A 25,902-nucleotide genomic window follows, 5' to 3' on the forward strand; every position below is an offset into this window, starting at 1 on the left:
GTCACTTCCCTGAAAGAATAATGGCAACGTAGCCTCAGTGGGAACTTTGTACCTTGTAAAATAAATATTTAGACTTGTTGCTAAATCGTTACCTTCAAGCATTTCCATGTAAACCTGAACACACGTCAACAAAACTTTTCCAAGAATCGAAATCGAATCGATTCCGGATTTGATTTCTCGCCTAACGACTCCACGCGGTGGATCGTGTGGAGTCGTTAAAGGAATCGAGAGGAATCGATCCTTGCCCGGGGGTGGGGGGGGGGTGACAAAGGTACCCCGTGTAGCCTTCGCAGACTGTAGGGGCAAGTGGCTGTGAGCGAGTAGCAGCTACACCTGCGGGTTTACTCGTTTGAGGCCGAGTCGACCTAGGCGGAGGCCCGCGAACCGGTTCGGAGAATCCGTCACCGCCTAGTCGGTGGCCGTGAGCGGGAATGGAACGATGGGGCGCGCTAACCGCTGCGCCACCACTCCATTCCTCAAGAGCTGATCGCCTTGTTTGAGAGGGAGTGGGGCTGGGTGGGTGGTGTGGGTGGGGCTGGGTGGGTGGTGTGGGTGGGGCTGGGTGGTGTGAGTGGGGCTGGGTGGTGTGGGTGGGGCTGGGTGGGGTGGGTGGTGTTGGTGGGGCTGGGTGGTGTTGGTGGGGCTGGGTGGTGTTAGTGGGGCTGGGTGGGGCTGGGTGGTGTGGGTGGGGATGGGTGGTGTGGGTGGGGCTGGGTGGTTTGGGTGGTGTTGGTGGGGCTGGGTAGTGTGGGTGGGGATGGGTGGTGTGGGTGGTGTGGGTGGGGCTGGGTGGTGTGGGTGGGGATGGGTGGTGGGAGTGGGGCTGGGTGGTTTGGGTGGGTGGTGTGGGTGGGGCTGGGTGGTGTGGGTGGGGATGGGTGGTGGGAGTGGGGCTGGGTGGTGTGGGTGGGTGGTGTGGGTGGGGATGGGTTGTGTGGGTGGATGTGGGTGGTGTGGGTGGGGCTGGGTGGTGTGGGTGGGTGGATGGTGTGGGTGGGGCTGGTGGATGGGTGTGTGGGGATGGGTGGTGTGGCTGGTCCGGCAAAACAACCTCCTACCTCCTCGCGGTGCCGGACGGGCAACACTGTCGTGGGCAGTGCTGTGGGGGGAGTGCCAATGCCCATTGGCCTCTCCCCTCATGGCGTCTGTGACCACCACAGTGGCTAAACGGGGGCTCTGGACGGGTGCGAGGGGCTGGTAACCCCTCCACCTTCAATTAACCACCACTAAGCTACGAATTAAACATAAACCTGTAATTAATAAGCTTGTGCCGAAGGCCCCGGGGGGTCAGGCTTTTATGACGTCTCCTGGCCAAACCCCATTTGGCGGAGCCAGGAGATTGAATTTTAACCCTCGGGGCTTCTCCAGAAACAACGAAAAACCATTGCGGATGGCCACGTGGAATGTTCGAACGCTCACTCTGTCGGGAGCTGGACCGGTACCGCCTGGATCTCTGTGGCATTCAGGAGGTCCGGTGGACCGGTTCTGGCTCCTGCAACCATGAGGGGTGGACAGTCCTCTACTCGGGGCAGGAGACTGCCAAACAACAGGGTGTGGCTCTTCTTCTGAACAAAAGAATGAAGGGGGCGTGGGAGCGTGGCGGTGAGGTGTGGGAAGCTGTAAGCCCCATGATACTTTGGGCTCGCCTTCCCATCAACCAGAGGCGAGGAGTGGTGGTCGTGGTTACTTATGCCCCCACCGAAGACGAACATCTGTGGAGGGATGCAGGCAAAGCCGATGAGTCGGACGCTTTCTATGACCTCCTGTCACAGGTGCTGGCTAAAGTGGCCACTCGGGACAGAGTCATCTTGTTGGGTGACTTCAATGCCCGAGTTGGTCATGATGCTGGCACCTGGTCTGGAGTGATTGGAAGGCATGGGCCAGATCAGCTCAATAATAACGGTAGGAGGCTGCTAGATTTTTGTGCAGCCCATGGGCTTGTAATTACCAACACGCTCTTCCGGCATCGGCGCATCCACACAACATCATGGATGCATGCCGGGTCCAAGCAAGAACATCTGCTGGACTACATAGTGACGGACCAGCGGATGCGAGCCCATGTCCTTGACACCAGGACCTACCGTGGAGCTGATCTGCCCTCTGACCATCGACTAGTCATCTGTAAGATGCGCCTGCCATTCTTCCACTCCGGTGGTGGGTGTACACCCAGGATCCCATTCCAACCAAAAGTGGCCTGGTCTAAGTTAGCTGATGAAAGTTGCAAGCGAGAATTTCATCATCGCTTGCAGCTGGGGTTGGCATCGTCCCCCACTCCACCTGATGTCGAGGGTAAATGGGCGAGGTTTAAGACTGTGACTCATGCAGCTGCAATGGCTGCTTTGGGTACGCGGTCCAGACCTCCCCGGGAACCCTGGCTGACGGAGGAGGTGTTCAGGTTAATTGAGAAAAAGCGACAGGCCCACTCTCATCGCCTACAGCATCCCACGTCAGAGAATGAGGAGGTTTACCGCAGTCTTCGCTCGGAGGTTCGGAGAGCCGTGAGGCGCTGCAAGGATGGGTAGTGGTCGCGGGTTGCTGAGGAGATGGAGTCTGCCTCAGTAGCCCGCGATCACAAATCACTATTTAACTCCATCAAAAAAGTAACCTGTAGCGCCACACCTATTACCATCATTAGAGGAAAAAACGGTGATCCAATCTCCGACCCCCAGGAACAGGTTTGCAGATTTGCTGAGCATTTCTGTGAGGTCCTGGGGGAGGGAAAATCTCTCAGCCAGGAAAACATCATGGCACAAAGTGGGGATAACCCTGCTGAGGCTGCGGTGCCTCAAATATTGGAAGAGGTCACCCCCTGTGAGTGGCTGGCTGAGGTACCAGCTGTTGAGGAAGTACTGAGGGCGATCCGGAGTCTGAGACCAGGGAAGGCACCGGGCAGAGATGATCTCCCAAGCGAAATGCTGAGGGAGGGTGGCGTTTGTGCACAGACTGCCCTATATGACATCATAACAACAGTCTGGACCACTGGACGGGTTCCGCAGGACTGGAAGGATGCCCTGGTGGTCCCCCTCTTTAAGAAGGGGGACCGTACCGACTGTAACAACTACAGGGGCATCTCACTCCTCAGTGTGCCGGGTAAGGTCCTGGCAAGGATTATTCAACATCGCCTTGCTAGGCACGCTGAGGAGAGACTTGCGGAGCCCCAATGCGGTTTCAGGAAAGGGCGGTCCTGCACAGATGCCATATTTTCTGTCCGTCTGCTCCAGCAGAGGTGTAGGGAATTCCAAAAAGACCTACATCTCTGCTTTATTGACCTGGTCAAGGCCTATGATACCATCAGTAGGACTGGGCTCTGGGTTGTTCTTCGTGCTTTCGGAGTCCCTGACCCTCTGCTCACGATCATTAAGGACCTTCATGATGGTGAGCGGGCCCGGGTAAAACTACGTGGCCGGGAGTCGGAGCCTTTCCCTGTACACCTTGGGGTGCGCCAGGGATGTCCTCTGGCTCCCACATTATTTAACATCTATTTCGACTGCGTAGTTCGTGAAGCCTTCAATAGCTGTACCGGGGGAATTACCATTTGGTACAGATATAATGGGAGGCTGATCGACGCCCGGGTGCGATCAAGGGATGGCTCCCTATTGGTCAACCACGTTATGTATGCCGATGATTTGGTAATAGCTGCTCATTCAGAAGAGGAGTTGGAGACGCTGCTGCTGAGACTGGAGCGTGCCACTAAGAGGTGGGGCCTTACCATCAGCCCCACCAAAACTAAGCACCTGCCTGGGTATTTTGTACCATCGGGCACTCCACCCCCACAACTCCCAATCGGTGATGGGGCAGTTGTGGAGAGAGTGGAGAGTTTCCCATACCTGGGCAGTGTGCTTATGACCGGCTCCAATTTATCAGCAGAGGTCTCACTCCGAATCAGTCGAGCGGCAATATCTTTTCATCGGTTGCGTAACGCTGTGTGGAAGCTACCTGGTCTGTCGCTCCGCACGAAGCTTCAGGTCTTCTCGGCCACGGTCATTCCCTCCCTTCTCTACGCTTGCGAAACATGGACCCCCCTAGTGGAGCATCTTCGCCGGTTGGAAACATTTAGGCTGGCCTGCCTACGATCCATCCTGGGTTTAACCAGGCTGGATTGTGTGAGGAGCTCACAAGTCCTTGAAAGATCTGGGCAAAGTCCCATCAGTGAGCTCCTCCGGCAGGCAAGGCTGCGTTGGCTGGGTCATGTAGCCCGCATGCCCAGCCACCGCATGCCTAAACAGCTTTTGTTCGGCCGGATCGAGGGGGCTAAACGGGCGCGGCACGGGCTAGAGAAGAGATGGAGTGATGTGGTACAGGAGGACGTGGAGCTGAGTGGACTTGCCGATGACTGGTACCAGCGGTGTCAAGATCGGCCTCAGTGGAGGAGGCTCGTGAAGGACGCTACTGGGCAGTTGGAGGCAGTCGCCCTCCAACAACAACGGAGGGCGGAGGAGCGACGCTCACAACAACGAGCGGAGCGCCGGGTGGCTAAAACACAGCAAGTTGGCACAGTAGGGGGCACAGGTGGTGCATCAGCCAGTCATCTCGGTCATCTCGGTCAGTCGACCCGTGGCACCTGGGTCTGCCCCGTGACCTCCTGCCAGCGGGCGTTCGACACTTCACGTGGCCTCAGGGTGCACATGGCCTGGCACAAGCGTCGTGGTGACGTCACCGCCACTTAGTGGCGAATGGCGGTTGTTGTTGTTGTTGGTGTGGCTGGGGCTGTGTGGGTGGGTGGGGCTGGGTGGTGTGAGTGGGTGGGGCTGGGTGGTGTGGGTGGGGCTGGGTGGTGTGGGTGGGTGGAGTGGGTGGGGATGGTGGGTAGGGACCACGTGACGTAGGGAGAGCAATCCCATCGGGTGACGTTGGAGAACAAAAAAAATGGGACGCTGTGACGTCATCGTCCGCGTCGCCCCGCCCCCTAAACACCATTCGGCGACGTCACCACGGCGCCTGTGCCAGGCCACGTGCACTTTGAGGCTGCCACGTGAAGTGTCGAAGGCTCGCTGCTGGCAGGGATCGGGACAGAGCCAGCAGTTGCCATGGGTTGGCTGACTGAGATGACCGGTAGATGCACCACCAGCTGTACCAGGCTAGGTGCCATGGGCTGGCTGACTGAGATGACTGGTAGATGCACCACCAGCTGTACCCCCCATCCCTCCACCAAACCCTCCCTTGTTTGTTGACCTAACTCGCCCGTACCAAGATGGCCGCCATCCCTCCCTACCCCCCACGTTAAACGATGGCGTCACCAGTTATTGCAACGTGGTGAACAGGATTTTTTTTTATTTTAAAAGTTAATTTGGCTCCTGCCATATACAATTCCCATGCGAAAAGTCCACTTCGTTGTCGCTATCATAACCACCCTGCGGCAACTAGGCTGGGACACCGGACAATTATTTTTATATTTTTCTAGGTAAGGCCCAGTGAGGTGTATAGTTTATACTGGTAGGAACCTCCTGGTTACACCAGCCCACAGGGGATTATTGTGTCCGTCCGTCCATCGTGCAGGGAGGGGCTGGGTGGGGGGGCTGGGTAGGGGATGGGGCTGGGTGGGGAGGGGCTGGTCACCCCGTGGTGCCCTTATAAAACTCAACGTTTAACCTACTCACGCTAGCTTGTGCCCGCCCTCACAGTCGGCCATATTTGCGGAATACACCACGCCGCCGTTGACCCTGGCCATTGACCGAGCAACCCAACGTTCCTACCAGCTCCCTCCGCAGGAATGTGTTTATTCAGAAGCGACCTGGACCACCACAAATGATAGCTCAACGAAGTGGCTTATTACGTGCAAATGTATAGTAATAGCCAAACACTCTTCCACGCTTGTTAGTAAATGTGGAGGGGGAAAAAAAACGGAGGACCCTGAGAAAAAAATCCAAACGACCACGGGGAGAGAGATAACATGCAAACTTCAAATGACCAGGTGTCAGAGTTGGAATCAAGCCCAAGACCTCCTTGTATACCAGGCGAGGTAGTTAACATCTCGCCAGCGTGCGATGGTAACGATGAGCTGATGGTGGTTGTGGTGATGTACAGGCAGAGGTCGCAAACGGGTTTTGATTCCTCAACCGTACCCGGCCGCACCAGGGTTGCAAACAGGTACCCGTACCCTACCCGATACCCGTACCCGGCCGGGTATCGGGTAGAGCACGGGTATCGGGTACCCGATTGCGACCTCTGGGATGAAGCCATGTTGCAGGCGCGGGTGGGTTGATTCTAGGAACTTGAATTGTGAGAAGAGACAAGGCGTTGGGAAATGAGTGACAAACGGTGACTCACCAGTGACTCACGGTCTACCCGTACCCGGCCACACCGGGGTCGCAAACGGGTACCCGTACCCGGCCGGGTACGGGTAGCCAGGTATCGGGTAGGGTACGGGTATCGGGTACCCGGTTGCGACCTCTGTGTACAGGGTTTGATCCTCCGGTTCAAGTTCCTGATGCTGACCACCACTGGGGGTCTGTGCTGCTCTCACAAACGATAGCTCAACGAAGTGGCTTGTCACGTGGAAATGTTACAGCAGCAGCCGAAACACTCCAGACGCATGAAGTTGATTCTAAATGTGGAAGGGCGGCAAACCGGAGGAGCCGGAGAAAAATCCACGCGACCACGGGGAGAGAGAGACACCGCAAACTCCAAATATACAGCAGGTGTCAGATGTAGAACTCTTCATAGTACACGTGTTTTGCCACTGGTAAAGGAGGTCTCAGTGTAAATGCTTACCCGAGCTCTCAATACTCTGATAGTGCACTGCCTTTTGGCGTCATCTGGTCCAACACTAATGGAGACTAGGCTCTAAGAAAAGCTGTCTCGGGTGTGGACCAATCAACTTCAAGGACAGTGCATATCATTATCAGAGTTGTTTCTTTTTGTTTGCATGTTGACTGCTTGTGTTGTGTGGTTATTGCAAACATGATGCCTTGTATAAAGGTGTCAGTTTTTGTACCAGTTTAAAGGGTAAAAACCTACTACTATATTTTGCCACTGGTAAAGGAGGTCTCATAGTGTAAATGCTTACACCAAGCTCTCAATACTCTGATAGTGCGCTGTTTTTGAGTTGTACGCCTTTTGGCGTCATCTGGTCCAACACCAATGGAGACTAGGCTCTAAGAAAAGCTGTCTCGGGTGTGGACCAATCAACTTCAAGGACAGTGCTTATCATTATCAGAGTTGTGTTTTTTGTTAGCATTTTCACTGCTTGTGTTGTGGTTATAGCAAACATGATCCCTTGTATAAAGGTGTCAGTTTTTGTACCAGATAAAAGGGTAAAAACCTATTACTAAACGTGTTTGGGTTAGATCGGGTTATTTCTAAATGTGTCGTAACCCTCCACCACCCGACACGGCCAATCAGCAAAAAAAAGTGTCACGTTGACAAAAGACAAATACCATTGGAACCTCATTTTGCCAGTAAAAAAATATGATAATTGTTTTTTTACCCTTCTATCTGGCAACAAATCTGACACCTTTTTTACAAGGAGTCATGTTTGCATAGACCACAATACCTGCAGCCATAATGTTTTTTGTTTGCATTATGGCTGCAGGTATTGTGGTCTATGCAAACATGACTCCTTGTAAAAAAGGTGTCAGTTTCGTTGCCAGATAGAAGGGTAAAAAACCAATTATCAAAAGACAAATAGTTCACTACTTTAGCCCATCGGTGTGTTGAAGAGTGAATCCACAACATTTACAATTTTTGACTCGTACGACGTTTCGCCGGTAATTACATCCAGCATCATCGGGCAATTCGCCAGAATGAAGAACTCTGTAGGCCGAGCCAACGCATCTGGGTGCACGAGTTTGTCAAAGGCAGCAATGACATCGACCGATGCAAGCAACACGAGGGCAGGCGGTCGAGGAAGACTGTGTAAAATACTTTAATGTCACTACATTTCGTTTACGCTGGAAAGCCGTCGCAAAGCCTCGCTTTCGCGCATCAATAAACCCCCCCCCCCCGCAAGTCAACCCTCGGCAAGAGATCTCAGTGTTAGCGGTGGGGGGGGGGGCAACAGAGGCGATTACAAAGACCGCGCGTAGGGTAACAGCAACGGGGGGGGGGGAGGTTATGGCACTGGGCAAACGCCTCGGCAACGTGCGGTCAAATAAACCGCACAACGTGGGAAGGGGGCCTCATCCAGCAGCGGAGATTGACCGCGCGCGTGTTTGCATCGCGTGCCCGTCCGCAACGATACTTGGGTTGCAGCGTGAGGTGAGCGGGCCCCGTCCGTGGTGACACTGCACCGCGAGAGAGAGGAGAGGGGGGGGGGCAGCTTCGCCATGTGACGCGAGGTCCATGTGACTGCTTTCGATCCAAGGGGTCGTGGGGGGAGGGAACACTTCTGGAAAACAATGCAAGGCACTTAGGATTGTTAGCTTGTTTTTGTTTTGTGTGTTACCGTTCGCGACGAACACCCTCGCTCCCTTCGCTCATTACGCACGCTGCTAACGTGATGCTCTACGTAAAAAAAAAACTACCTTATGTCATAACGGACGTAAATGTATTAATTTATGCGAGCTACAAAATCTAATGTTCTACCGTTATAAAAAATGATATATATTTAATGCTACCTCAGGGGTAGTAACCGATGTACCAACACGATGCTCCTTTATGCACTAAAAAAACTAAAAAAAACTATCGTATGTAGTACAAGACAGAAATATTCTGCGAGTACGTACAACGCTACTTACGCGCATTAAGGCAACCGCATCCTGCTTACTTGAGGCAAAAGAAGACAAAACGACCTAAACACTACTGCTGTTCCCCACTCCAACCAAAGTATAAATATTCCCCACTTCCGCTCTGAAATGTCAACTCGATGTTGTGCCGTGTGTGCGAGCGACGACGAAGATGGACATGTAGCGATTTGGCAACTTAAAATCGATTCTTAAAGCCGGGTTCCCCACACCTGAGCGGATCAGTTGCTGCGACCAAACGGCTCTCGAATTCGCGGCAAACTTAATCGTCACCCGCGACTGCTTTGTCCGCATCTGAGCAAATAGTTGCGCCAACAAAAGAAAGGGTCCGTTGTCTGGCATGGGTAAACGTCGTATCTATCGGCACCGACGTCAGAATTGTACAACAGCCAATGACGTGGCCAAAAAACATGTGAACGTGATGAAATACTACGGGAGAGGTTTTTTTGGGGGGTTAGATCGCGTATAGATAGAAATATGTCGTGAAACCCCGCCACCACCCGACACAGCAAATTAGTAGTAAGGTCTGTCACGTAAAAAAAAACGTGGCAATTCGTCACCAGTTTTGTTTGCGAATTGGCCGTGTCGGGTCGTGGCGGGTTTAAACGACGCATTTATATTTGCGAAGATCTAACACGAAAAAAACATCTTGTGGATAACATTGGTCGCCAAAGTCATGCTAAGCGTGATGAAATACAGCGCTTTGAATCGCTGAGCTGATCGACTTAAAGTAACGTTTCCACTGGAAGCAAACGCTTGCACGGCTAGCAACAGAGATAATTAAAAAAACGATGAACTATTTTTTATTTTACCAGGTAAGGCCTCGCTGTCGTGAACGATAGCTCGGCGAAACGGCTTATCGTTGTGCGGAAATTTATGGCGGTTTCTGAATGTGACGGGGAAAAACCGGAGGACCCGGAGAAAAATCCACACGACCACGGGGAGAACATGGAAACTCCCAAATATACAGCGTCAGGGTCGGGATCGAACCCAGGACCTCCTGTATACAAGGCGAGGTAGTCAACATCTCGCCACCGTGGCGCCCAATGATGTCCACGCGCAAGGGATTCCGTTGCACGCAACAAAGTTGCACGCAACAAAGTTGCACGGCAGACGGCTCAGGCGTTGACCCCGTTTGCTTTAACGCTTCACGATTTAAGTTATCTGTGGCGTGTGTAAGAGGGGAAAAAGTGTTTGCGATTTGCGCAAGTTCGCGCCACTGTTAAGTCTAAACTACAATCCCGCGACTTGATTTCTCACGGTCTGCGGCCACTCGAGGCCTACCAACAACTTCGGGGCTGCCACCCTACGGAGGTACAAAAACTGGGACGCGCGTCACGGGGATAAAAATATGCCACGATCCTGGAAGAGGGGGGAAACTGCATTGTAAACGCGTTGTGAGTGGCATATCATTTTGCGCAAACGACAAAACAACCACGGGTGACGTTTAACATCCCGGGGGGAAGACTTGCAGATATTAGCCGCCTCGAAAAGAAAAGGACAATCCTGGGCACACCAGGCCCGGAAAACGACTTTCATCCGTCCCGTCTCATTCGGAACTTTCGACCCGACACTGTCGTCGCTAGCAAGAGGCGAAGCGGTCGCAAGGCATCGCACGTTGGTGTGGTAAAGGTGGGGCCCCTCCGCTTATTCCTCGCATTACTGTCGGATAACGCCAAGGACGTGCGGCCCCCGCCAAAGGTATCCGAAAGTCCAATTTGGCCCTTGATAAGGAAAACGTTTTCCCACCGCCGACCTATAGATTCGTGTGTCAATATACGACAAGATACATCTTATGGTTCACGCCACTTTAGCGTCCGTAGATTTAGTACCGCGACAGGTTGCCCTAGTAAGGCGACGGCGAAAAATAAATATATTGGTTTGAGATCCAAAAACGTGATGATCGAACCGCGGACGAGGCTAAATCGTTGCATTCGCAGCGCTTGACTGGGTAAGCTAGGGTAGAGCGCGCAGTACGCTCTCTTATAGAGTGAAGCGCGTGAAACTTCAGCGGATGTGGTGGGGGTGCGATCCATTACCGTGATAGTGTTTTAGTTGTGCACAGTGAAGTTGGAACAAGGTGTATTCAAGTCAACTTGTACGATGTATGCAGTGTCGCGCGCGCGTTACGTAGCGTTTCCCGAAGCGGTGTGCGCGCGGTTGCTTCAGTTATTTTCTACGGCGGCAAATTATGGTGGCGCGCAGCGTCGCGATGGTGTAGAGCAATTCCTGCGAGCACGGCGTAGCAAGTGTGTGCAGTCGCGTTCCACTGTGCATTGTAGTGGTCTCATAGGAGTGTTATACTTTCGTGGCGTATACAAGTGGTCACCAACTTGGAATACGAGCATCATCATCGTAGTGTTCTATCAGTGTGCTGTGTATAGCAACATGTCTGCGGTGTATTCGCTTCACGTGGTTAGTATTACATCAACATGCTGCGTATAATAGTTTTACTTAGGCGTGACGCGTAAGAGGAGTATTTTGAGCGTGGCGCATTTTTAAAAAACAAACCCGGCTTTGTCCACTTAGTTTACGCGTGTACTCGACCAGAATTTCATTCCGCCAGCATTGTAGCATACGTGAAGTCCTCACTTAACGCGTGTTCACACCATCACGCGTTTTCGCTGTAACGCGGTTATAATTCCATCGGGGAACAGTTGCCGGTTACAAACGCGGAACGCGCGCACGCCGTTATTACACGTCGCTACTTTCTTGAGCTACGCGGCTGAGCGGTGAGCGGTGCAGTAATACAGTGTGCGGAATTAACAGTAACGTGGCGGCGGCGGTGGCGTACCCTCAGTTATTTGTCCCGCCATCTCACCGCGCGGTGCGTGTGGTAGTAGTAGTAGTCGTACACCGTACCTCGCCACACTTCATCGTTACATTACTGAACCGTTTTCGCTTTGCGCTTTTTGTCTGAACGCGGAGCCTGCTACGAAGGCATCTACTACTACTGCTGCTAGCGCGGCGTTCGACGAGGGCTCACGGCACACAAGGTAGTGTGCTCGCCGCGTCTTGTTCGAGCGTGGAGTAAAAGTGGAGCGTTCCGCAAGACGCGTTCTATCGTTTGCTGCGGAGTTCCGTCGCCGTCGCCAACCCACCGCGCACGGAACGGGGAGGTAACTCGCGATTGTAATCCGGTTAACAGAAGACAGGCGACTGTAAGCTGTACACAGAGGTCGCAACCGGGTACCCGATACCCGTACCCTACCCGATACCCGGCTACCCGTACCCGGCCGGGTACGGGTACAGGTAGCCGTTTGCGACCCTGGTGCGGCCGGGTACGGGTAAGGAATCAAAACCCGTTTGCAACCTCTGCCATAAGCCGGCGTTGTTCGTTTGTCTGGCGCGTAATCGGATTGAACAACTCTCACTCGGCACGTCAATGACTTTGATTTGTAAGAAAATGTAAAAATGATTCTACGAAACAATTAGAAGCAGGAAATTTGTGTGTCAGCCAATGCACAGAGACCAGGCTACCAAGTCTGCAAGAGACAAACCGGGTATCCGATTTGCCTCTATTCTCCAATCAGTTTATCTGTATGCACGCCGAAAAAAGGGGTTCACAAATAAAAAATTGGTGGACAAAACATGATCAAACAACGTAACCCGCCAAAAATAACTGAGCTTATTTTCACATCCGTTAATTTTTTTTTTTAACGTTTACGAATTCAGGAAGCGGTGAATAACACATGAGAGCCCGTTTCAATATCACCTGCAATGACCCCTCAAATTTTTCCTGTCAGAACTCAGAATCGAAGCAGATTTGTGCCCGACTAGTGCCGCCGGCAACAGAGGGCAGTGTCCGCTTCCGTGTCGTCACCGTGTCGTCACCGTGTCGTCAACGTGTCGTCAACGTGTCGTCAACGTGTCGTCAACGTGTCGTTGCCGTGACGATGCCGTAACGTTGCCGTGTCCGTCGCCATGTCGTCGTCGCCGTGGCAACGCCAGCATCACTCCTGCGCCTCCTTGCCGGCGAGGCGGTAGACCTCGGTGGGTGCCGTGTTCGAGCCTCCTGCCAACGCCGTCGTCGCCGTGGTCAACTCCTCCCCGTGGGCCAGGGCGATGTCACCTGCCGTGGTTCAAAGTTCATTGATTAGGTACAGCCCTGTGAGCCATTCGGCTCTTGAATCGGGTGCAACCGCAACAAACAAAAAAATTAACCCGTAAAAACAAAGTTTTTCACTATAAATCCTTTATATGCGTGGCGGCTAGAGTCCTCTCGTCCTCTGGCTTGAGATGGCTGCCACCTATGGGTCAGATGATTGCCTGCCACCATTAAGCAATTGGTAATTAAATCTAATTTTTTTTTTCCTAAAAAGTGTAAAGTTATGGAAAAATGTTTTCACGAAAATAAATTGTCACGCACAACGAGTCTGTGTGCAAAATGTCAGCTCGATTGGATCACGGGAAGTGGGTTAAAAAACGACCGAAAGATTTGCACGGTCGTAAGCGCGCAAGCAAGCAAGCAAGTGAACTTAATATAAAGGATTTAAAAACATGAACAAGAAAACATCTTAAAGTGACTGAGTGCAAACAGAAAAGCCAAGAAAAGACAGCAAAATATTGCAGAAAAAAATCACCGTACACCAACCCTGTGCAAATATCCCAGTGGGATGCAAGTCAAACAATAACAACAACCACAAGACAACTTAGATTAAGGCCATCAGTCTAACTCTGTACTACAACAAACAAACATGGCCAAACCAGTAAACTTTTCGAGAATCACCAAAATAAAGCCATGAAAGCAATGAAACAGTGGTCATAGGAACTGTGACCGAATTTTCACAATAAACGACGTAAACAACATGTACTACCAAACTCTGCAGTCATAGCTGGCTGCACGAGTCACTCCACAACAGCAGGAGCATCAGTCGGAGTATACGTCTTCTCCGTCATGTTCATGGTGGGTGGAGGGGGAGGAACGGTGTGAAAGTCGGTGGTGGCGGTTGCGAAAAGAAACATTCGCGAATTATTTCACGTTTTTTTTGTTTTCCTCTCCCCGCTAATTTTATCCCAAATGTGCCATCGGCATCGCGCCGTGAGATGCCGCGTGGCGTCCTTCACCGGGTTCAACTCGCTAACGGCACTTGCCCCCCAAAGTTCTGTTAAGGCAGGGGTGTCCAAACATTTTGCAAAGAGGGCCACTACATAGTACTGATGATACTATGTAGTTTATACTTTAGTTGTTTACGTGTTGGTTTTAGTTACTGCAGCTACATACTATTAACACTCCTTCCCTCTATTAATGCTACCCCTATCCCCTCCCTTTGATGCTGCTAATCCTGCATAATGCACGGGCATAATTAGTACTATTCACATACCTGCATTTCCCATATCCCCTCCCTTTGATGCTGCTAATCCTGCATAATGCACGGGCATATGTAGTACTAATCACATTCCTGCATTTCCCATAAATATGCTAAATTCATCTTGATATGCAAATTCTTTTGTCGAAGCGCCCTTTCCCCCCCTCCCAACCCAGCTTATATATATATGCTCCAAGCTCGTGTGCTGTTTCATTCAGACGCTGTCTCCCTGACAGACCTGGTTTTCACCTGAGGACGGCTGCTTGCGTTGTGGCCGAAACATCGTGAGAATTATTTTATTGTTTTATTTTTATTATTTTATTACTTCCCTTCTACGTGACTTTACCGAAAGAACCAAGAAGATGAATCCCTGCAGTCATGAAAGCTTTAAATCGAAATTTAGGGCCACATTTGATAAAGTGAAGATGCCCGGGGGCCAATAGTTCCTTTTGACATTGTTTTAACCACAAAAGTTACGTGGAAACACACACTGTTATAAAAACAATTTTCATTGTCACAATTACCTTTATTTTTCAAATGACAATGTAACCAAATATAAGCCACTCGGGCAGACGTGAACAACTCTAAAAACGCAATTCTGCCTTTCATTCAGTCAGATAACATTGAACAAACTGTATAGAATAGAAAGAAAGCTGTCTCGGGTGTGGACCAATCAACTTCAAGGACAGTGCATATTATTATCATTATCAGAGTTGCTTCTTTTTGTTTGCTTTTTTGACTACTTGTGTTGTGGTTATTGCAAACACGATGCCTTGAATAAAGGTGTCCGTTTTGTACCATTTTAAAAGGGTAAAAACCTATTACTGTATAGAATACCTTACATTTCCTTGAGTTTTGTGATGTATTTATTCTGACGGAGCTAGCAAGCCATAACTAACACATTATAAGACCGAAGCTGCGGGCCGTATGAAATCTGCTCGCGGGCCGTGATTTGCCCACGGGCCGGACTTTGGACATGCCTGTGTTAAGGCTACACGGTGAGAAAGAGAGAGGGGGGGGGGGGTATCTTTGTGTCTTTGCGCGAGGGAGCGAGCGTCACCTTCGGAGCGGTCAGCGTCCCCGTAGCGCTTGTGCGAGGGCGCGTACAGGAACATGACGGAGAAGACGTACATGTTCCACATGCCGTACACGCCCGTGAAGAACGCCGCGTTCACGTGCACCGTGCGGTCACCCCACTTCCAGTGACCCTCGTTCACCTACAAGGGGGTGGTGAGGGGGGGTAAGGGCGCGTTGCAGACGGTCATTATCATCGTCGTGAGCAGCGTCGTCGTCGTCATCGCCATCGTCATCCTCACAACTACCATCACTGTCTTAATCATCATCGTCGTCCTCGTCACCGTCAACATCACCATCTTAATCATCTTACATCCTCATCGACGTCATCTTCACCGTCATCACTATCGCCGTCATCGTCATCGCCATCGTCATCCTCACAACTACCATCACTGTCTTAATCATCATCGTCGTCCTCATCACCGTCAACATCACCATCTTAATCATCTTCATCTTACATCCATGTCATCTTCACCGTCATCACTATCGCCGTCATCGTCATCGCTGCCCCCGCCAAAGACAAAGTTCCCTCCTCCCCATAGTCCAAACAGACTGTTGGGGCAAGTGCTGTTAGCGAGCACCTACAAAGGCCAAGCACGGCACACGAGGAAGCGGGTGGCCAGCACCACGCCCGCCCGACCGCCTTTGTCTCCCTACTTGCAATATTTGCACACCGCGCCAGGTACTCATTTGAGGCTGAGTCGACCTAGGGGGAGACCCCGTACCTGTTCAGATAATCGTCACTGGTGTTCGTGGACGTGAGCGGGAATCTACAGTGAAACCTTGGATTGCGAGTAACTTGGTCTGCGAGTGTTTGCAAGACGAGCAAAAATGTTAAATAAATATTAATTTGATAAACGAGCGAGGTCTTGCAATACGAGTACTGTACGTACAGTATAGGCTTTGTCTGTCGAGCGTCACGTGATCACAACTGAGCCAATGGTTCTTTTCTCTCTCTCGCTACGGAATTGTGGGTAATCGTCTCCCATGCTCGGTCTCAGTCGGCATGCCTCACTCGTATAGTCAACATCCGTGCGAGCGTAGACTGTTTACTACAGTGTTGTGACCACGTGTGTACGTGTGAAGTATTGGAAAATGACGGCAGGAAACCCCTTGACGGGAACACACTTCTTTTATTAAATCTTGACTTGTAACAATACAACGCGTGGCCTCTCTTCTTCACACCGCACTTCTCTTGACTCAGGATTCTGTGCTGCCGGCTCTCTGTGCCTCGTGTAGACTCCGCGCCTCGGCTACACTCGTCTCTCGCCTCGTGTAGACTTTGCCTCTCTCTCGCTGGCTACACCGTATGCATACTCGGCTCGTGCAGACCGTTCTCTCTCGCTGGCTACACCGTATGCATACTCGGCTCGTGCAGACCGTTCTCTCCCGCTGGCTACACCGTAGGCATACTCGGCTCGTGCAGACCGTTCTCTCTCGCTGGCTACACCGTATGCATACTCGGCTCGTGCAGACCGTTCTATCTCGCTGGCTACACCGTAGGCATACTCGGCTCGTGCAGACCGTTCTCTCTCGCTGGCTACACCGTATGCATACTCGGCTCGTGCAGACCGTTCTATCTCGCTGGCTACACACTATACATTACTCAGCTCGTGTAGACCTTTCCATCTCGCTGGCTACACACTATACATTACTCAGCTCGTGTAGACCTTTCTATCTCGCTGGCTACACACTATACATTACTCAGCTCGTGTAGACCTTTCTATCTCGCTGGCTACACACTATACCTTACTCTCTTCTACTCTCCATTTCTCTCCTCTCCGGGCTCTATCTCTACACCTTCGTCTTCATTCTTAGATGGTTCCACTTCTGCCCCTTGCTCCTCTGTGCATCACCTTATATACCCCTTCTCCCCGGGAGACGGAGCGGATGCGGACCTCAACGTCGGCACCGCTCCTCCGTTACCCAATCCCCACGCGCTATCCCCACGATCCGGTTCCGCTCAGCGCGTGTTTCCACTCTCCGACCAATCACACCGCGCTGCTACCCGATCACTCCCTCTGGGCGCATCACCGGCACACAGCCAATCAGCAGCACTACCCCCACCCGCGCACTGACGCCTGCTCCTCCCCGTCAGCGCGCGTCACCACACACACACCCGTACATACGCGCTGGCACACGACATATACACCCAGCGCGTATCACCACTACATCACCCCCTCCCACATAGCTCGCAGCCGGCCCGGCTGCTAACAACAACCAACCACGACGATAAAACGACAACCAACAAAAAAAAAACCCCATAACCCCCCGAGTGTGCCCCGTAACATAACACAACAACAACAACAACAAGAATAACTATGTACAGATTGACAATGAACGCGAAAAGTCAACAATAACACGATACGAGCAAATTCGAAACGAACGCGCCCCACGTCCCTGCGACTACACGCAGTGACGAGGCGCTCCAACTGCCCCGACTCCTCACGAGGCAGGTCATGCAAAGTAGCACGACCTGGCGCGAGTCCGTCTGGCTGGTCCATCGTATGGGGCGGGACACTGACGACCGTCCGGCGGTTCCGGCCGCTCCAGACGGCGCGGAACGGGCCTGAAAGGGCCGGCCCCGCCGCGGAGATCCGGCCGCCGGTGATCGGCAGCTGTCAGTTCCGAGACACCTGGGAGCAGATCAGGCGACAATACGTGTGGATCAGGCAGAGACATTTCCCCCTCTGGGTCGCCGGTCACGTCACACGCCCGGCCATCACGACACAAGGGGAGGCCATATGGAGGCGAGAACGGTTTCAGTCGGGAGGGGTGAACGTACCACCGGCGCTTTCCCCACTTTATCTGAACGCACTGGGGCCGTGCAACGCGCACGACCTCCACGGGTCCCCTCCACGGTCTCAACAATTTAGGCGACGTAGCCAAGGGTGCCTGAGGGCAATGCAGCCAGGCCCTGTCACCTGGTTTCCATTCGTGCATGGACACCTTCCGTGCCCGCAACCGTTCATTAGCAATTTGGCGAGCCCGCGAATTAAGCCGTGCGGCCTCCCTCGCCTCTGTCAGCTTATGAATATTAAACTTAATATGTTCTGCCAAATTAGAATTAGTTCGTGGAGCGGACAGGCCAAGTTGCGTTTCTATTGGCGGGTCAGCTTCCCGACCGTACATCAAATAGAATGGGGAAAACCCCGTAGCTGCATGGGGGGCCATTCTATACGCGGCAAGGACTCCCGGGACCTGCAGGTCCCAATCTACATGTGCCTCGCACACCTGCTGGCACAGCATGGAAGTCAAGGTTTTGTGGAGTCTCTCCACCATCCCGTCAGTCTGCGGGTGGTACGGGGAGGTACGCACCTTCTTGGTACCCAACAGATCGCACACCTCTTGCAACAATTTACTCGAAAAATTTTTACCCTGGTCGGTCAGCAGGCGTTCGGGAGCCCCCTTGTCCAGGACATAGCCCTGGACGAAGGCATCCGTCACAGCCGCTGCCGACTGGTTATCGAGAGGCCACGCCATAGGCCATCGGGTAAAGTATTCGACCCCCACTAACAAATATTTATTCCCTCTCGGCGTGACTGGGAAGGGCCCCAAAATATCGAGTGCAACGAGCTCGTTGGTACGCGAGACCTGAATAGATTGCAGCGGTGGATTAGCTGCCACGGCCGGTGGTTTACGCCTGGCGCACTCAACGCACCCCTTCAGAATATGCACCACATCACTTCCCATCCCCGGCCAGTAATAGTCACGCTGAAGCAGGGCAAGCGTCTTGTTAACTCCCAAGTGCAAGAGGCGTTCGTGTGCCGCCAAGACAACCCTCCCCCTCACAGCGGAAGGCACCACGAGTGCGTTCCGCCGGGACAAACTGTCCCATTTCAATAACACGCCCCGCTCAAGTACATAGGAGCCGGTACGCTCCTGGTCCCCCTCGGGACCCCCAACCTTGCGGCGCAATGCTAGCAGCGAACTGTCCGCCATCTGGAGGCGGCCCCATTCGCTGAGCGACAGCGAGAGCAGCGAGTCCCGACCCTGAGAGGCAGTGGAATCCTCCCCACTCGGTGCGCCCGCTGTCGCAGCCAGTGCCCCCATCTCCCCCGCAAGCGTCGGTTTACAGCGCGCCGATCCCGACAAACACGCGCATTCATCACAAGGCAACAACCGCGACAAGCAATCGGCATTCGTGTGTCGCAACCCCTTACGGTACGTAGTCGTAAACTGATAGTCCTGGAGGACTTCCAACCAACGCGACAACTGGCCCGAGGGCTGGGCGACCCTCAATGAATACTGTAGCGCCGCGTGGTCCGTTCGGACTGTAAAGTGACGACCATACAGATATGGCCTAAACTGCTGCACAAAAAAAACAATGGCAAGCAGCTCGCGCCGGGTGACACAGTAGCGCTGCTCCGCCGGAGACAACACCCTACTACCGTAGGCGACAACTCTTTCGACACCCCCAACGACTTGGGATAGCACCCCCCCAATGCCCGTGTTGCTAGCATCCGTGTCCAGCAAAAAGGGACTGGCAAAATCGGGATAACACAAGGGTGGGGCACCCACCAAGGCGTCCCGGAGGGAGCGAAACGCGGCCTCCTCCTCCGGTCCCCATTTGAACTTCACTCCCTTCGCCGTTAGAGCGTGCAAGGGTTTTGCAATAGTGGCGAAGTGCTCAACGAACCGCCGATAATAAGAAGCAAACCCGATGAAACTACGCACGTCGGAAACGGACGTAGGTGTCGGCCACGAACCGACACAATCCGTCTTCGCGGGATCGGTGGAGATCCCCGAAGAATCGACAATGTGACCCAAGTATCTAACGGACCTACGAAGGAGGTGACATTTGGCCGGTTTAAATTTCAACTTAGCCGATCGCATTCGCAAGAACACCCCTCTCAATCGCCGGAGGTGTTCCTCAAACGTTTTACTGAAAACAATGACATCGTCCATATAAATCAAGCATGTATCCCACTGCAAGCCCGACAAAACCAGCTCCATAAGTCGCTGAAACGTCGCTGGAGAGGAGTGAAGTCCCATGGGTAACCGGTTAAACTGGAACAGCCCCCCTGGAGTCCGAAATGCTGTCTTAGGTTTCGACTCTTCGTCGAGCGGCAACTGCCAAAACCCCGATAACAAATCAAGAGTCGAAAAATATCGCGCACCAGACAATGCATCGAGGGACTCATCCATCCTGGGGAGCGGATACGCGTCAGCCACAGAGATCTTATTCAGGCGACGGAAATCAACGCAGAATCGCAGGGACCCGTCCTGCTTCTTAACCAGCACAATAGGCGCTCCCCACGGGCTAGAGGAGGGTGAAATAATATCAGCTTCTAGCATATCGTTAACAGCCGACTGAACATGTTCCTTCTCCACGGGACTCAGTCGGAAGGGATTTAGCCTGACCGGCGCCGCATCGCCCGTTTCAATGTGATGGTGCAACAAATCCGTGCACCCAATGTCATACTTATGTTTACTGAATACATCAGAGAATTCAATGAGCAACTCGCGCAGCGCACCCAACTGCGCCGCCGACAAATCGTCCGAGGCGGCACATAACGAATGGACCCACTCAAGGTCTTCCCTTGGCTCAACGTTCCGCGCGGGGCTCGAGCCCACCTGCGCAACCAACCCATCATCCCCAGGAACCTGCGCCGCGTGAGCCAGCACGGTGCCCTGCGGGATGACAGCTGGTCGCGACCCCGCGTTCAAAACCATCACAAACGGATCCCTGTCAGCCCGCACCAAAGTGTGAGCCACCGATAAATCAAGACCCCCGACAGCCTTGTTAGAAGGACCCAAAAGCATACTCTGTCCCGAAGCCTCCCTCACCCATGGTTTTCGCAACCGGAGGGGAATCAACATCTGTGAACCCGGGGGCACTTGCACTGTCCGCGTCGCCACCGCTTGTATCGTAGCGCACGCCGTCCGAATGTCAGTAGGGCCCGTCAAAAATGAAATCCGGCGACCCGATGGCAGTTCAATGCATCGTTGATCGATAAGAATTTTAATGGGCATTTTAGCCAAAAAGTCAGTGCCCAAAAGACACGGAACTGCCAAGGAAGACGAAACGAAAACGGGTCCCGATAATTTGATATCTCCAATGCAAATGGACGCCCTAACCTGACCGATAATGCCCAACGATCCCCCATTAGCGGCGTAAAATGGCACATCCACTGGAAGCAGCGGACGACATTGGACTGGAAGAATATTATAAATGAGGTCCGATATAATAGTTGCCGATGCCCCCGTGTCCACTAACACCCTAATCTCAACCCCATCAATAGATCCCGTAACAACGGACGAACCCGCCGAAGCAGCCACAATTCTATGCCCCAATTCCGCCCATTCAATGTCTCCCTGGTCCCGGCCAAACCCCCCTCGCCGAACCGAATCCCCGAACCTTAACCGGCCCTCCTCCGCCGCAACGCGGCGTCCCATGTGTGCCGAATAAACAGGCCGAGCGTGTGAGGTGCCGCGACTTGCCGGGGATTGTAGAGATGACTTGGGCTCTCGGTCGTCGTCCAGCCGAGCTCCCATGGCGCGCTGCCGCGGAGCGCGGCACCCGGACGCCACGTGGCCCCGGAGGCCGCAGTTATAGCACGTGACGAGGGTCGGAGTAGATCTTGGTTGCTCCGACTTTCGGCCCGATCGCAGAGGCGACCGGGCCCCCGGCCTCCAGTCCCCTGGTCGTCCCGTGGCGAACGCCTCCTCTCGTGGGCTGACGACTTGGGGTTCGGCGACCACCAAACCCGGGGCTGCGACGACAGCAGCGTTGCAACCAACGCCTTGCTTCCGTTGTAGGGCCTCGTGCGCTTGAATACTCGTGGCGACTCTCAGAGAAGAAATATCAATGTCGTCAGCTGTGTTGATAGGGACCCCCAGGTCCTGCGCCAACTTGAGCAGCTGCTCCAAAACCATCGCGTCTTGGCCCTCCTCGTCCATCCGAGGGAACGCAGCATCAGCAAGAGCCAGCAACGCCGTGCGATAGGCCAGCGCGGTCTCCGTGGCCGCTTTCCGTCTTGCGTAGAACTGATGGCGGCATGTAGAGGGAGGCCCGTAGACCCTGGCCAACAAACCCAGCGCATCCTTCAGCGTGGAGCGGTCCGACTTCCGTGCAGCCCTGAAGGCCGCGAGCGCATCGTCGTCCAGCATGGCGGGCAATGCCCGCAGCGCCGTAGCATCGGACCACGCTGACATCTCTTGATGCGCCAAAAACCTTCGCTGAAATTGGCCCCAGTCTCCGCCTTCCGCCTTGAAGGCTGACAACGTGGGCAGGCGCTGCTGAAAAATGAAGTCATCCGCCTCGTGGTTCCTCTCCGCCTGTCCGTCGGTGTCTAAGATGGCGGCTCCAGCAGCAGACGTAAGATGGCGGACCCCCTCGCGCGCTGATGAAGTCGATGCGCGCGCTTGGGAACCCACCACCACGTGGCGCTCGCCGTTCCCGCCAAAAGTAGGCCCAGGCGCAATGGCGGGAATCCCCCATTCGTTTTGGCGGGAATCTGCGGGGCGACCTTGTAAAATGTCCCCCACCGTCCCCGCTCCTCCCGACGAGCTGATCTCCGCCAAGATGGACGCGGCGGCGAGCAGCAGCTCCGCCAGTCGGGAGTGCGCCTCACGAAGCCCGGCGTCTGTCCCCGGTCGCTCGGCCGGCGCCGTCGACGGACCCTGCAGCGTGGGCAAGTCCTCTTCCTCACCCCCCGCCACCAGCGGCTCCGAGTCGTCCAGGTCTTCCTCGCGGTCAATCCCGTGGGTCCTACGGGTCTTCCTCGTCTCCATACTTGGAAGCCCGTTTCACTTCTGACGCCAGATGAAGTATTGGAAAATGACGGCAGGAAACCCCTTGACGGGAACACACTTCTTTTATTAAATCTTGACTTGTAACAATACAACGCGTGGCCTCTCTTCTTCACACCGCACTTCTCTTGACTCAGGATTCTGTGCTGCCGGCTCTCTGTGCCTCGTGTAGACTCCGCGCCTCGGCTACACTCGTCTCTCGCCTCGTGTAGACTTTGCCTCTCTCTCGCTGGCTACACCGTATGCATACTCGGCTCGTGCAGACCGTTCTCTCTCGCTGGCTACACCGTATGCATACTCGGCTCGTGCAGACCGTTCTCTCCCGCTGGCTACACCGTAGGCATACTCGGCTCGTGCAGACCGTTCTCTCTCGCTGGCTACACCGTATGCATACTCGGCTCGTGCAGACCGTTCTATCTCGCTGGCTACACCGTAGGCATACTCGGCTCGTGCAGACCGTTCTCTCTCGCTGGCTACACCGTATGCATACTCGGCTCGTGCAGACCGTTCTATCTCGCTGGCTACACACTATACATTACTCAGCTCGTGTAGACCTTTCCATCTCGCTGGCTACACACTATACATTACTCAGCTCGTGTAGACCTTTCTATCTCGCTGGCTACACACTATACATTACTCAGCTCGTGTAGACCTTTCTATCTCGCTGGCTACACACTATACCTTACTCTCTTCTACTCTCCATTTCTCTCCTCTCCGGGCTCTATCTCTACACCTTCGTCTTCATTCTTAGATGGTTCCACTTCTGCCCCTTGCTCCTCTGTGCATCACCTTATATACCCCTTCTCCCCGGGAGACGGAGCGGATGCGGACCTCAACGTCGGCACCGCTCCTCCGTTACCCAATCCCCACGCGCTATCCCCACGATCCGGTTCCGCTCAGCGCGTGTTTCCACTCTCCGACCAATCACACCGCGCTGCTACCCGATCACTCCCTCTGGGCGCGTCACCGGCACACAGCCAATCAGCAGCACTACCCCCACCCGCGCACTGACGCCTGCTCCTCCCCGTCAGCGCGCGTCACCAGACACACACCCGTACATACGCGCTGGCACACGACATATACACCCAGCGCGTATCACCACTACACGTGTGTAAAGCATCTTTTTTATTTTGTGTCCAAGTGTAGTGACTGTTCTTTAGTAGCTGTACTGCAAGTGAAAGTCGTCCTACACAATAACCCTCCTCTCTCTCGTCTCCCTCACACCAGCCACGATTAAATTTAACTAATACATTTGATTACTTTATATTAAATTTCAATAATAAAAATATAAAAAGGTATTTTGCATTCATCATTTTTACATGAATATTTTTGGGTTGTGGAACGAATCATCTGAGTTTCCATTATTTTTCGATTTAAAGCTTTCGTGACTGCAGGGATTCATCTTCTTGGTTCTTTCGGTAAAGTCACGTAGAATGGAAATAATAAAATAATAAAAATAAAACATAATAAAATAATTCTCACGACGTTTCGGCCACAACGCAAGCAGCCGTCCTCAGGTGAAGAACAGGTCTGTCCTTCAGACTGTCTTTCCGACAGACCTGTTCTTCGCCTGAGGACGGCTGCTTGCGTTGTGGCCGAAACGTCGTGAGAATTATTTTATTATTTCCATTCTACGTGACTTTACCGAAAGAACCAAGAAGATGATTTCCATTATTTCCTATGGGGAAATTCGCTTTAATACACGGGTGCTTTGAATCACGCGCACGTGTTCGGAACGAATTATGCTCGCAATCCAAGGTTTCACTGTACACTACAACCACTACCCTACAGCTCGACACGAAAGACAAGACAACAAACAGCGAGGCAGGCGAGACTGAAGAACGGATGTCACTGTGGTTGTGGGCGTGGTGGGCGTGGTGGCGAAGAGTGCTCCACACACCTGGCTGATGATGAAGAAGATGACCGTGAGAGCAGCACAGCCCAAGGTGGTCAGCATCAGGAACTTGAACCGGAAGATCAAACCCTGCACATCACCACAACCATCACCAACAGCCACCATCATGACCATCTCACGTTGTTAACTACTTCGCCTGGTATACAGCTGTGTCATGGGTTCGATCCCGACCCTGATGATGCCTGTGTAATAAAGGTCGTTGAGGCGACTTCGGGAATCCGGTCTTTTATTCACTTTGCATTACAGCTTTCCTTCACGCTGCTGACAGGCAGCGTGAGAGGGACAGATAGCGAGAGAGACACACCGCCACGTGGCAACCCAGAGCCCTGTTCCCGCATGACCCCTTCCGCCATTCGTTCCCGTTCTGACCACGTGTCGTTCGTCTCCACCCCTATTTAATACCCGGGTCACGTGGTACGTTTCCACCAATCCTGGCTAGCCTCCATGGAATATTCCAGACTCCCTCGTAGGCTCCCGGGACCACGCCCCTGACTCGTCTCCCCATTGGCTGTGGCTAAAGCCAGCAGAACCAATCCTCTACAAACAGCTGTCACCTTTCCATTATGTCAGGGCCACGCCCCTAGGCTTCCCCCCATTGGCTATAGACCAGGACCGACAGAGCCAATAATCATGACGAGTTGTGATACGTCAGTGAGCCAGATATATCCTCACATTACACCTGTATATTTGGAGTTTGCGTGCCTTTCTTCTCTGTGGTCGTCGTGTGGATTTTTCTCCGGGTCCTCGGAAAATCCCCTCCACGTTTAGAATCAACATCGCACGTTTAGAGTATTTGCCTACTGCTATGTATTGCCACGTGACGATAGGCCACTTCGTTGAGCTATCATTGGTGGCCAAGTCGCTTCTGAAAAAGAGCTGTGTAGTTCAGCGGACCTAAGTTGATAACATAAAAAACAGTACAGTTTTTTTTAGCACATCTACATTCACCACAATGGCAGTGCAGTGACCTATTTGTGATTTAAAACCAAATTGCGAATCTGAATCGTGGCAATTCAAACAAATCATGAGTGAGCAAGTAAGCGTGTGATTGAGTGAGCAAATTTAGTGCTTATTAAGCATCCGTGCGAGTGAGTGAGCGAGCGAACAAGTGCTTAATCAGTGTCCGTGCAAGTGAGTGAGCGTGTGAGCGTGTGAGCGAGCGTGTGAG

The 25,902-nt window shown here is 53.0% G+C and overlaps 1 protein-coding gene across 6 annotated transcripts in view; it reads right to left on the reverse strand.

Annotated features, from left to right (window-relative positions):
- Window positions 1-7,832: 7,832 nt before the first annotated feature.
- WLS (Wnt ligand secretion mediator) overlaps window positions 7,833-25,902 on the reverse strand; it is a 109,611-nt gene continuing 91,541 nt past the window's right edge. For all 6 annotated transcript variants that reach the window (XM_078883084.1, XM_078883092.1, XM_078883102.1 and 3 more), the window contains exons 11-13: window positions 24,720-24,803; window positions 15,051-15,207; window positions 7,833-12,753 (exon numbers count right to left, since the gene is read on the reverse strand). In XM_078883084.1, the coding sequence (XP_078739210.1) occupies window positions 12,635-12,753; window positions 15,051-15,207; window positions 24,720-24,803 (360 nt within the window). In that variant the 3' untranslated portion in view covers window positions 7,833-12,634. The remainder of the gene's footprint in view (window positions 12,754-15,050; window positions 15,208-24,719; window positions 24,804-25,902) is intronic.

This window comes from Lampetra fluviatilis, chromosome 3 (assembly GCF_964198595.1).
Source record: "Lampetra fluviatilis chromosome 3, kcLamFluv1.1, whole genome shotgun sequence".
Classification (NCBI taxonomy): Eukaryota; Metazoa; Chordata; class Hyperoartia; order Petromyzontiformes; family Petromyzontidae; genus Lampetra; species Lampetra fluviatilis.